Consider the following 13470-nt stretch of genomic DNA (forward strand, 5'->3'; position numbering starts at 1 on the left):
AATGTATTTTTATAAAGGACTATACTTTTCCCTTTAAAAGCTGCTATACAAGCACTAAGAGTAGCATCAAGATTTATATAATGCATAAGATTTCTTCAAGGCACCCACAGAGAGAGAGAGAGCAAAGTAACAGTGATAATAAGGAGAGTATAAACTCTTTGTCACATTAAGGAATGATGTCAAGAGATTTAAATTGGGTAGAAAGAATTTTAATGAAAATAAAAGCACATTCACAATAAAAATGTCCTTAAATGAGGCTGCTTTCTGTGTTCAATCTATTAATTTTCTACAATGTTCTGGGTCATCCAAAGACTACAGTAACTTGGGTCAGACAGAGTACATTTAACCTGCAGGTTCTTCCAACAGATGCAAAGTGATGTTGATTATCCACACTGCTTATGTGACAATGTTTGCAGGATCAAGATTCCTCATTAGAATAATATGCCACCCATGTAAGAATAGTGGGTCAACGTGGTATTTTATTTGCTCAGATCTCTTTCTGTTTCTTTCACAAAATGGATGAGTTTATAAAGTCCCAGACAATTTTGTTACCTCAGTGGTACCATCTCTCACACATGTACCCTCTAGAATGAAATAAATATGTACCCAGAGGTGCCCATTACCATGGCGGGCGGGCAAAGAGCATGTATTACTAAAAGAGCACCGAGTCAACGTGAGACACTATCTATTGTGCACGTGTGTCTGCGCGTGTGTGCTGTATGCCCCGTTGCTCGTTCACGTCTGGTGACCTCATGAACTACAGGCCACTGGGCTCCTCTGCCCGTGAGATTTCCCTGGCAAAAACAGTGCAGTGGGTTGCCATGCCCTCCTCCAGGGGATCTTCCCAACCCAGGGATCGAACTCGAGCTTCCTGCATCTCCAGCATTGGCAGACAGGTTCTTTACCACAGAGCCACCTGGGAAGCCCACATACACACATACGTGTAGTTGCTGTTTAGTCCCAAGTCGTGTCTGACTCTTTTGCAACCCCCTCAACTGTAGCCCACCAGGTTCCCCTGTTCACGGGATTTTCCAGGCAAGAATAGTGGAGGGGGTTGCCATCTCCTTCTCCATATATATGTATATATATACACACACACACATACATACACACAATGCTCACTGATGCCTATCACCTGGCTAGACAGTTATGAGATATGGACTGAGTTATTTTATGGAGGAAAGAAAAAAAGATCTGACTTAGTTCTTTTATCTCTTCTTCACCCTTCAAGTCTCAGAACTGGTGCCATCTCCCTCAAGAAGCAAACTTCCTCCCCTAGTTTGGATTGGGAACCCCTCCTTTGTACTCCATAGTGTTGCACGTTTCCCTCATATGATCACAGCACTGAACATTTTGCTTCCTTCAGCAGACACAAGAGTTCGATGGGGGCAAGCACTCTGGCATTATTTTTAAACCATAATGTTCATATGAACCAGGCCAGGTTCACATTAGAGATTTGGGAAATGTTTGCTGAATTGATGAAGAGACCAATCTAGGAAATTTTATTCATCCCTCTTCTTTTATGAGGGGAGAAATTACAGGCCTTGTATGTCCTCATTCGTTCATCTACTGAGTTTCAATGATAAAGTAGAGACTATTCAAAATGCTAGAGATACTATGATTAAGCAGTAAGGTTAAAAATTTCATTATAATTTAGTAAATGTTGCTAAAAGTAAAAATATTATGAGTCAACAAAGGTGGAGAGATAGTGCACAGCCTCTCAGAGAGGGTTTCCCTGGAGGCACCATTTGAGTTGGGTTGTGTGGCTCAGTGGTAAAGAATCTGCCTGCCAATGCAGGAGACGTGGGTTCAATCCCTGGATCAGGAAGATCCCCTGGAGGAGGAAATGGCAGCCCACTCCAGTATTCTTGAATGGAGAATCCCATGGACAGAGGAGCCTGGCGGGCTACAGTCCATGGGGTGGCAAAGAGTTGGAAGCGACAGCACAGCACATGTGAAAGATAAGCGAGCACAGAAAGAGGGCAAACAGGCTAAAAATGAGACGGATGGGGAAAAGATTGTGACAGAATTCAAGACTGGCAACAGAGAAGCAGCTTGCGTGCATGTGTGCTCAGTTGCTTCAGCTGTGTCTGACTCTGCAACCCCATGGACTGTAGCCCACCAAACTCCTCTGTTCATGGGATTCTCCAGGCAAGAATACAGCAGTGTGTTGCCATTTCTTTCTCCAGGGAAATCTGCCCAACCCAGGAATCGAACCCAGGTCCCCTGCATTGCAGGCACCTTCTTTACCAACTGAGCCACTAGGGAAGAAAAAGTCAAATTAAACAAGATACCTATTTCCTTTACCTGGGATGCTTACACTCAACTTCTCTGGCAGAAGCTGTCAACTCCTTGGGAAAATAAATTGCATTTTTCTTTGAAGTCTAATATTTAAATAACAACATTCTTACTGTCTTATAGTCATAATAATGTAGTAAAAGTAAGTAAATATTGCAAACTGAAGGACTTTCCATACCTGAGACACTTTGCCTGTTGGAATCTGAGTCCCCGTTACTGGAATTAGAATTGTTGGAAGAATTGTTGTCAACCCCTCCCAGAAGGGGGCGCAAGTGGCTTACTGAGACTTGTTCAATGAATGATGTTCCATACTTGCGAAAATACCACCATTCAAATATCTAGAACAGAAAAATAGTAAGCATGATTATGGTCCTGTTACCAGCTATAATTTTGTACATACTCATAAAATACATTGTATCTACTAATTATACCCACCTTAAATACTGGTTTAAACATATTTATTCAGAAAAAAAATTGTTTAATTCTAAAAATTAAGAAATTCTTAGCAGCAGCAGCAAATACCATTTACCTTTTAACTTCTCAGTGTTGTTTTATCCACTTAATACTGGCTTTTAAGGAAAATTTATATACCCAGTCATACTAAAAGAACATTGTTAAGAGCTGCTCATTATTACTTTCCTCCAAATTTATATAATATTGATAATAAAATCACCACAGCTGAAAAGCAATTCCAGAAATAAATACAAAGAAGCTAGTTTTAAAAGTGTGGCTTATGAAATATTCCAATATTTGGCATTTTATATTCTGATAAAGCCATACCTGCATAAGATTTTTAAGACAGCAAAATTCCTTAAAAAAAAAAAAAGAAAAATCTCCTTAGAGAAATCTAGCTTTACAGGAAGAGTAATAGTTATCCCAGTTCATGGTACTCTGGCACTCAACTGCTGAGAGACTCAATAATGTCTGCCAGCTGAGATGTGCTTTATAAACACTAGTATCTGTTGTACACCATTAACATTTCCTAGCTCACGAGCCTACCAATAATGTGCTGTTTGCAAAGAAGAAAAGAAATAACTTTCATTAAAAGAGGAAAGAAGCAATGATGCTCACATGACTAGACTGAAATCAGGACTCCGAAGCAAGGGGGAAGCAAGCGACCTCCCGCAATTCCTCCCACCTGCCCCACCTCCCCTTGAACACTTTTCACCACTCTCTGAAGCTGCTCTCCCCACATCCTTTCCTGGCCTCCCAGTCTGATTTTGAATCTGTTCCATAAGCAGTCACAAATCATTACAGAGAAGAAATTTAAGAATCAACTATATCCCAGAGTATCCTAAAAACTATACTTTTATAATATAGAATGTGGAACTACATAAAATTAATTCCCTTTATCCTTATTTCATAAAAACAAGATGATGCCTCTCATCCTTTCATTTCAGTCTAAATGTCACCTCAGAGCTCTTTCCTAGTCACCAGATCTACAGTCAGCTTCTCTTGCCTCTCTCGAAAGCACCCTGCTTTTCTTCTTGGCAGCATTTATGACATTTGTTTAATATCCACATGTCCCACTAGAGTAAGTTTTGAGAGAGTAAAAAACATGTTTTGTTCATGACTGTATATCCAGGATTTGATAAATACTTCATGAATGAATGCAAAAAACAAGTACTATATAATCAATGAAGCCAAAAGTTTGTTCTTTGAAAAGATCAACAAAAGTGACAAACCTTTAGCTAGACTGGCCTCCCAAAACAGAGGACTTAATGTTTTTAACACATGAAAGAAGGGAAAAGTTAAGTTCTTTGTAACAGACTTTGGGCTATCATTTAAAAATTGGTATTTCTCTATTTTGTTCTACCAAAAATTCCTTTAAAAGACAGAAAAAACATCTACAAATGACCAGAAGGAACTATCAATCAAACCAAATGTTTGCAATTCTATAACAGGAGAACTTGATTTAGTGCCAAGGAGTTACCCCTTCTGACTCTATGAATTTTCACATGTTAAGACAGACATTTAAGTAATCCGACTGGGCAGACAGGGAGAATATGATGTAAAAGCTAAGAAGGGATAGGACCAGTCTATAATGTAGGAACATGAGGAATAAGAGATGTTGTTTGAAGAAAGAACAGCATTCAAGAACGGTAAATTTACGAACCATAGATCCAGAAGGGAGTTTGTAACCTCAAGGGATTTATTTTATCTATTTTAATATCAGTTTCTTCAACTATAAAGTGTAAATCACATTTGTTATTTATCCTTGAGTGTCCTTAATTTCACACTCATGTAAATCACCCAGATTCAAACCCCATGTAAAAGACTTAGTTCAGTGCTTGCTGTATAGCTGGTTCTCAAAAGTAACAGCAAAGCTATTATTTACCACACTGATGCTGTGCATACCTCCTATAGGCAGCACAGCTCACATACTGCTATGATGCACTCCTCTTGTTACTCTACAGTTTAGGCTAATACAGCATATTGTCTGTTACTAAATGGTTGGCTGAAAGCCCTGTTAACCATTGTGAAAAAGGAGGCTGCTTACCATTTGGTCCCGACCACCGCAGCCCCCGCTGCCCAAAAAAAAGATTTTGGCTTTGCCTTTATTGAAGAGAAGGAAGGCTCCAAAGGACCCAGAACAATGGTCACAGAACTAGCAATGGCTCTCAATCACTTGTGGGAAAGAGCTTTCTTTGCCTCAAGACTCTGCTTTTTATATTATGCTGCTTGGGCACCTGCCAGGCCTTCATTTATTCAGTAGCACAGCACTAAACACTCCGTAACAAGCATAGGCTGTGCTCCAGGGTCACAGAGCACAGATAGGGCCCCTGACACTACCAATCCATGCCACAGGCCCACAACGCCTCTCACAGTTTGCTCTCATCACACACACACACACACAACCCCATTTTGTGACTCTTTAGGATTTCTCAGTTTATCCAGCCAAATCAGAGAACCCCAGCACTAAAAGGAACCCTCAGTTTCATTTAGAATGCATGAGGGCTACATGTTAAGGTAGTCCAAAGTCACAAAGCCAACTCAGTAGCTATTTAACCCGAAGCCTCAGTTCTTGTGCCACTAATCTTACTAGGGCCCTAAAACAAGATATCTTTTTATAAATCTCTTGCTCATTTTAACAGATTTACTTGTCATTTTCCTTTTCAAATCTTCACTTCCAAATGCCCTCCTATTCTACTGTCTCTTTGTCTGCTTAGCTATCAAACGTAATCCAGAAATCTATCAAATGGGACTGGATAATACATCCCAAGATATAAATGCTTCATATTAATGGAGCATTTGCATTATAAGAGGACACAGACCTTCCAAGCAGTATTTCTAATGCAAAGATAACAGACTTTAGTGAAGACTGGGTTATTCACGCAACTGTTTGGAAGGCAAAGGAGGATTTTCTCAAGCCTGTCCTATTAGAGCTATAGATGTGGCTTCTTACCCAATACAGACCTTTATACTGGTATCTACAATACCATGGGACAGGTACTCCAATATGAATTAAACGAAAAGCTACTAAAAGGAAGTGGGACAGGACTTAAAGCCTTCTTAAACTTCAAACCAAAACCTCTAATCTGGGGTCTTAGCACCAATGATCTGTCCCATATCCTGAAACACAGCAGGCTTGGGCCAGAACCTCACAGTATTTTTAAAAAGCTGCACAGATCCAAATGGGCAGATGGTGTTATTTAACACGTACATATTTGGTGTCACTTTGAATTTTTCTCCCTGGTGCATAACCTACAATGTAAACAGCAAAGCTCTCATAAACAAATTTAGATTTTAAAATTAGCCCTTAGACATGCTAGTAGCTTAATGGAATTGCCATTGTGGAACAAAACAGTTTTTAAATCTGACAAATAACCACAAAATTAAAATATAAATTTACACATTTCATAGTCTTTTAAAATGCAATCTGTCTACACCAAGAATTACACAGATCAAGTAAGATGAGAACTAAAAAGCACCAATTAGATTTGTTATTTGGGGAGTCAGTAAGACCCCACCATCCTGATGAAAGGCAAAGGCCCTAATGTACTGCAAGACAGCCAAGTTGTTTGTCTTAGTTGGTTCTCTTGATTCTGTGGGGCTCAGTAATATAATGTGTAAAAAAAGTCACTCAATGTTGGATGGATGGATGGTTGAAAACTGAATGGAGAGACGGCTGAAAGGTTGAATGGATGGATGATAAGGGTTGGTCTGGTGACTTATGGGATACTGTCTTAATAAAGAGCAGGACCAATGAGAGGTTTTGTGTTCATTTTGTTAGTTATTAAAAAAGGGAGACCTATATATATTTGTTGGAAAGGAAAGAATCAAGTGGAACAAGAGAAACTGAAGTGCAACAGAGTACAAATGACCAAGAGGCAGGACACCAAGAGCCCAGGAAGAACATTTGCCCTGCCTGAGAAAAGTAACTTACCATTTCTTCCTCTACGACAGGATGAATGGGAAGCATGAGTGCACAGACAAATACATTCTATTTGGGAAATAGGGTGTGAGACGACCTGTTTCACAGGTAAAAAGGCAACAAACGGATGAAAAGTAGGTGACAGTTATCTTAGTGGAGATGCAGGTAAGGATTATCGTCTGAGAATAAGGAAAGTGGGGGGTGGAATTGGGAATGTGAGGATCAAAGCAATAGTTTGGATCTATACCTTATAGGACCAAAGGGCCATTGCTATACTCAGGACCCAGATTACACTTAAAACAAAGACTCATTTGTCAGGAACCCAGTTTTCTAGGCCTTGTAAACTTCTCCATTACTATCAGATCAAGGAGCCCTGCAGCTGCAGGCTGGGAGTGGAGATTCAGGTCTGCAGCTGGCCTAAGATGCAAACACCTCATTTTCACTGGCAGGGAAGGAACAAAAGTCTGGCAAAGAGTAAACAAATAAGGCCCTTTCATCTGACTTGCAAACCTAAAAGCCGAATCTTTCCTAAAGATGCCTGGATTTATCCTATCCATTAAGAACTCCCCTTCTTGAATTGCATGTTTTGCATATATAATACTTCTTTATCTTCACTTATGGGGCCTTTCCTATCTTACTCAAAAATGCTTCAAGATTTCCACAGAGAAGCACCATAATGATTTTACACAAACTCCATTAAACCCATGGGAAACACAAAGATGTCACAGCCTGAAATTGGCTATGTGTTTCCCAAGGATTAAATAGATGATGATATCACAGGATAGATACAGCTATGGTAGAGACTGAAGAGGAAATATGAAACTCTGGCAGACTACTCTCAAATAGGCTGCAAAACTGACACCTGCTCTATGTCTTCAGAAATGCATCTGGTGGTAAACAGATTTTTGGCAAGAGGCGATCTTCTAGGCTTAAAGAAGATAAAGCAAGGCAGTTGGCATGGGTTATAGTAATATCCGAAATCTTTTTAGAAGTTTCCTGTTAGAATTCTCAAGTAGATCCTTTGCTCTGAATCACTGACTCTTTCAAAGTCCCTCCCAATTCCTCAAGACAATTTTCTTTCTTTTTTTTAAACATTCCTGGCTCCTTCCTATTTTGTTTAGAAATACTGAAGAGCTATGGTTCAGGACTTGGTCTCCTTCTTCCTTGACCTCAGCCAATCACCCCACCAGCCATCTGTTCCCCTAACCAGTTGAAGGGGATGTGTAAAGAACTTGTCTTCATGTCTTTCCACCTCCATTCCTAGCCACCTAATGCCAATGCTTCAAGAAAAGAAAAAAGGAAGAGAACTGAGGTTCTTCTCAAGGTCAACAGCCAGTGATCCATCCCCACCTCAGTGTCTGCATTGCAGCATTAATGACTATGACCTGGACAGGAGGATCACTGTCCTGGGGTAAAGTCACTTAGCGACCACTGACAAATGGGAGATGTGAGCCTTTGCCATGATGCCCAAAGCTCTGTCAGCTAATCCTGGGGGCCACCTTTCTTCCAGGGATTCTGACTTGGTTAGTCTGGAGCAGTATTCAGAATCCGTCACTTTAAACAAGCTCCCAGATAATTCCCAGACACAGTCAATTAATTCATTTGTTCACTGAATCTATGTGCATTCAACAAATATTTAAGAATTAGCAAGGTATTACACAGATATATTTTCAGCCTATATGATGCTTCTATCACAGAGAGGATAAGATCATATTTATCATAAGTGGAATTATAAATTGTGGTAAGTGATGCTTTATGTTCTTGACTAACCAAATCTGACCTAAGCCACAGCTGACTGGAAAAAGTTTCCTCCAGAGATGTTTATAGTCTCTCTGCCTCCCTCTTTCTTTTATCTTCTTTTCTCTTTTCCTTTCCTTCTTTTTGCTTTCTTATCTACGTGGTCCACTTCTGCGGCTCTGTTAAAAGGAACACATCACCCACTACACACTGCTGCAATCCATCTTCCTGGTCAACACATTTATGAGGTGAACAATGATCCTGGGACAAAGCAGTGAAAATTTACACTTTTAATCTTCCTTATACTCTTACCTAGCAAGGTGACCTTACAAGTCATAGGTTTTCTGGGTGCCTATTCCTTAGGTTTTTATTGACTTAAGCTGGATGACTTCTGAGGGTTCCTTCCTCTAGCCCTGCAACTGCATAATTTTCAAGTCAAGTGGAGGTCAAGATTTTAGATGAATGAAAAAGAGTTGAAAGGAGCCATAACAAGCTTCTAGTCCCACTCCCTTACTTTTAAACAGGAGGGGACAGAGGGCATGGTCAGACAGATCCAAATTTAAATCCCACCATCTGTCTGTTATATGTATCCTTGGCAAAATTACATAAATTTTGTGTTGGTTTATACTCAGCAAGCTGGCTTAAAACTCAACATTCAAAAAATGAAGATCATGGCATCCGGTCCCATCACTTCATGGCAAATTGATATGGAAACAATGACAGACTTAATTTTCTTGGGCTCCAAAATCACTTGTGGATGGTGACTCTGGTCATGAAATTAAAAGACACTTGCTCCTTGGAAGAAAAGCTATGACAAATGTAGACAGCATATTAAAAAGCAGAGACATCACTTTGCCTACAAAGGTTTATATAGTCAAAGCTATGGTTTTTCCAATAGTCATGTATGGATGTGAGAGCTGGACAATAAAAATGACTGAGTGCCAAAGAATTGATGTTTTTGAACTGTGGTGCTGGAGAAGACTCTTGAGAGCCCCCTTGGACTACAAGAAGATCAAACCAGTCAATCCTACAGGAAATCAACCCTGAATATTCATTGAAAGGACTGATGCTGACGCTGAAGCTCCAATACTTGGGCCATCTGATGCAAAGAGTTGACATATTGGAAAAGACCATGATGCTGGGAAAGATTAAAGGCAGGAGGAAAAGCGGATGACAGAGGATGAGATGGCTGGATGGCATCACCAACTCAATGGACATGAGTCTGAGCAAACTTCAAGAGATGGTGAAGGACAGGGAAGCCTGGCATGCTGCCGTCCACGGTGTTGCAAAGAGTCAGACATGACTGAGTGACTGAACAACAACAAAAATACTTAACAGCTAGAGGCACTGGCTATATCAACCACTTAGAATTTCAATAAAGTTAATATTAGAATTCACTTAGAATTAAATGAAATAATATATTCAAAGTACTTAAAACAGTACCTGGCATAGAGTGGAAAACACAACAAAAGGGCCTTTATTTACAATTGATTCCTATCTAATTATTATCTCTTCTTTCACTTTCCTGAAAACTATTGTTTTACACTGGATCCCTGAATTAACTCTTTTATTTACTATTTTAATTTTCTTTTTTATTCTTGATTCTCATTTTTAAAAATTATGCTTTGGCTGCTTTTTCCCATATCCCTCTATTGAACATATATGCATAACCCGCAGGCATAGGAGCATGTCTAACACATTAACAGGGATACAGGGGTCTATTATAAATGTCAGTATGGCAGCATTTTCTCTATTCTACCAATATTTTTAGAAATTAAGGGAGCATTTTCTCCACATATCTACCTTACCATTCGCAAAAGCAAAAATAAAACCCATAAATGTTTTCCATAGAAATAAACATCACCCACAGAGGCCACGTCAAGCAGACTGGGCCTGTCCTTCCCAGAGCAGATAAAAGACTAAATTGGTGGGTTTGAACTGTGATAACTGGAGAAGGCAATGGCAACCCACTCCAGTACTCTTGCCTGGAAAACCCCATGGATGGAGGAGCCTGGCAGGCTGCGGTCAATGGGGTCGCGAAGAGTCTGACACGACTGAGTGACTTCACTTTCACTTTTCACTTTAATGCATTGGAGAAGGAAATGGCAACCCACTCCAGTGTTCTTGCTTGGAGAATCCCAGGGACAGCAGAGCCTGGTGGGCTGCCGTCTATGGGGTCGCACAGAGTCGGACACGACTGAAGCGACTTAGCGGCAGCAGCAGCAACAGGTGCCGTTCCTGTGGCTGGGACTGGGCTGAGATGAGAACTACTGTGATAAATGGGTTGAGGGGCAGCATGAGGATTAGCAAGGATAGAGGTGCCCAGATGGGGTATGGGCCTGGGAACTGTAAGGGAAGAGTGAGAAGTAGGTGGTATAACAAACTCACTGCTGGTTTTCAACCTGTAAAACTAAGAGATACCAGTGACATCTAGTAAAATACACGCTGCTATGTCCTCATTTATTTTTAAACACATTAGTGTAAAAGACAGCAACATTTGCCAAACACATTTTATTTCTATGTATGTTGTTCAGTTAATTGATTTTTCCTTCACAGGGTAAAAATAGCAGGGGTTTTGTTTGTTTGTTTGTGTTTAGCTCTCTTTGCCTAAGACATCACACTGCATGATAACTTCAGCCTCCAGCATAGGAATCCTGAGGTCCCCAAACAAGAAATTTCCTCAGGGGCAGCCCTGCAGCTTCTGTGTTCACCATCTGGCTCCCTTGACATTGCTCAGGAAAGAGTAGTTAGGTAATTGTTTCTCTGGTGCCAGGAAACCACTATGCAATTCTATGCACACAGCTATTTCGCAAAGCACCCGATCCTTTATCCCAATGCTGCCTCTCCATGAAACGCACTTGACAGAAAGGAACAGTAGCCGAAGAGAAACCTCAGCCCAGGGTGCATTGCAAGGGCTAGCAAAGCTGCATCCCCAAGAGCTGATAGCCCCAGTGTCAACAATCTCTAAAGCTGGAGCCTAAAGCAAACGAGAGCTATTCCCACACATGGTAGTGACTCTGACCTCATTATAAACCAAGCATTTTTGAGAAGGCCTTTCAAAATCTTCCCACATCAGAGGATTTCCTTTGCACAAAGTTTTATGTCAGTCAGGAGAACTCTCTAGTTCCTAAGAAAGCAACAAAGCAAATACATCATAAAACAGCACAACAGTGATCATCAGGCATCAGCAACTGCAATTCACACACAGGGAGAAAGCATCACCAGCCTAGGTCTGCAAAGATGGTCATGGTCCAAGAAAATCCCTTTATTCAGAGGACAGAAGCAGGTAGATGGAACATCATCATCCCTAAGTGAGAAGGGAAAACGACTGTTGGGCTTAGCTCACCAGAGTGAACCTCTAGAGAAGGAAATGGCAACTCACTCCAGTATTCTTGCCTGGAGAATCCCATGCACAGAGGAGCCTGGTGGACTACCATCCAGGGCGTTGCAAAGAGTCAGACACAACTGAACTAAGCACACACACACACACACCAGAGTGAAAGGAAACAACCTGCATTCTGGTAATTAATTTATAGGCTAGTGAACCCACACTGAGATACTACTAGAATAAAATTCAGACCTGCCATTTGTTCAGAAGCTAGAAAAACAGCTGAGAACTTAACAAGTAAGTGAAAGTCACTCAGTCGTGTCTGACTCTTTGCAACCGCATGGACTGCTGTCTGCCAGGCTCCTCTGTCCATGGGGATTCTCCAGGCAAGAATACTGGAGTGGGTAGCTGTTCCCTTCTCCGGGGGATCTTCCTGACCCAGGGATTGAACCCAGGCCTCCTGCATTTCAGGTGGATTCTTTAACTTTAATTAATTAATTAATTAAATTCTGAGACACCCACTTAACCAGAAAGGTGGTGAAATGAGTGTTAAAAGCACAGGCTCTAGTGCAAGCCAGACTGGGTTGAAATCCTGCTCCACTATTTGCCAGCTATGTGACCTATGGCAGGTTACTTCCCATCTAGCTTATGTATTAGTAAAATGAAAACAATACTAGTAGCTACCTCATTGTATTTTTTCTTGCCCGTGTCTCTATAATTAATAGTAATCACAGCTTTATGTACAGAAGGGGAAAAAAAAAATTTCTAAAACTTCTTTCTCCTCAAAGATTCTTAACATAAATTTAACTATATTAGAGTGATTCCACTAGTTTAGATGGCTCCCTTTATGGTCACTTAAAGAAAACTTCTGTAAGTATTATAACTTTAATTACACTTCACTATTTGTTTTAGAGTATAAGGCAATGGAGCCAATGTGATAATGAAAATGATTATCATATTGCTTTTTGCCTATTTGGGATCTTTTTTCAAGGAAGCAATAGGGAAATATACGTAAATTTTAGAAGAAAAGGAGATGGGGGGGGAGCTTAGAACTGCCACATTTATGTCAATACATGTAAAGAAACTGAGCTATATTTCTCCTGATCTTGATTATGTCCAATAATCCATTTTGAAAACAGTAATGAAGGAAAAACATTTTAGTTTAGCTGAGTCACACTTGCTATAGAGTATCTCAGACATTAGAATTTGACACAGAATTACATCCTCCTGTATTTTCCATTTTGCCTACATTTTGTTTTTCCCTTCAACAAAAGTAGCATACAATTTTTAAAATTTTCATTTCAAACATATTTTAAAAACATAATCTGGACAGTGCAAGGCTTCTAGCAGGTCTCCCACTCAACATACACATACATGCAATCATTGTAAGCTGCTGCTGTGTACTCTTGCAGAGTTTTTTCCTGCACATATATAACACATATATTAATAATCAGCACATTTTTAAATAGGAAGAATTCCACCACTTACCAAAATAAGCCCTGATATTAGTGAGGAAGTTCCTGTTAGGGCCACGTAGAACTTCGGTGTTAATGTGTTCAAAAACATGCTCACTGAAAAACAAGAAAGAGGGAGAACAGGGAATGCATGAGTATATCATCAGTAAAACCAACTCTCATTTTTCTTTCTGGTGAAATCATTTGTTTCTGATGACAAGAGTTATTAGAATCATAGCCAAGTGGCATTAAAATGCTTCAGCATCACACAGGCTCAG

The 13470-nt window shown here is 40.2% G+C and overlaps 1 protein-coding gene across 6 annotated transcripts in view; it reads right to left on the minus strand.

Annotated features, from left to right (window-relative positions):
• ST7 (suppression of tumorigenicity 7) overlaps window positions 1-13470 on the minus strand; it is a 276815-nt gene that overhangs the window by 110942 nt on the left and 152403 nt on the right. For all 6 annotated transcript variants that reach the window (XR_008199277.1, XM_052639113.1, XM_052639115.1 and 3 more), the window contains exons 2-3: window positions 13227-13309; window positions 2477-2636 (exon numbers count right to left, since the gene is read on the minus strand). Coding sequence is in view for 5 of the 6 variants with exons in the window: in XM_052639113.1 (XP_052495073.1) it covers window positions 2477-2636; window positions 13227-13309 (243 nt within the window). In the remaining variant the exon portion in view is untranslated. The remainder of the gene's footprint in view (window positions 1-2476; window positions 2637-13226; window positions 13310-13470) is intronic.

This window comes from Budorcas taxicolor, chromosome 4 (genome assembly GCF_023091745.1).
Source record: "Budorcas taxicolor isolate Tak-1 chromosome 4, Takin1.1, whole genome shotgun sequence".
In the NCBI taxonomy this organism is placed as follows: Eukaryota; Metazoa; Chordata; class Mammalia; order Artiodactyla; family Bovidae; genus Budorcas; species Budorcas taxicolor.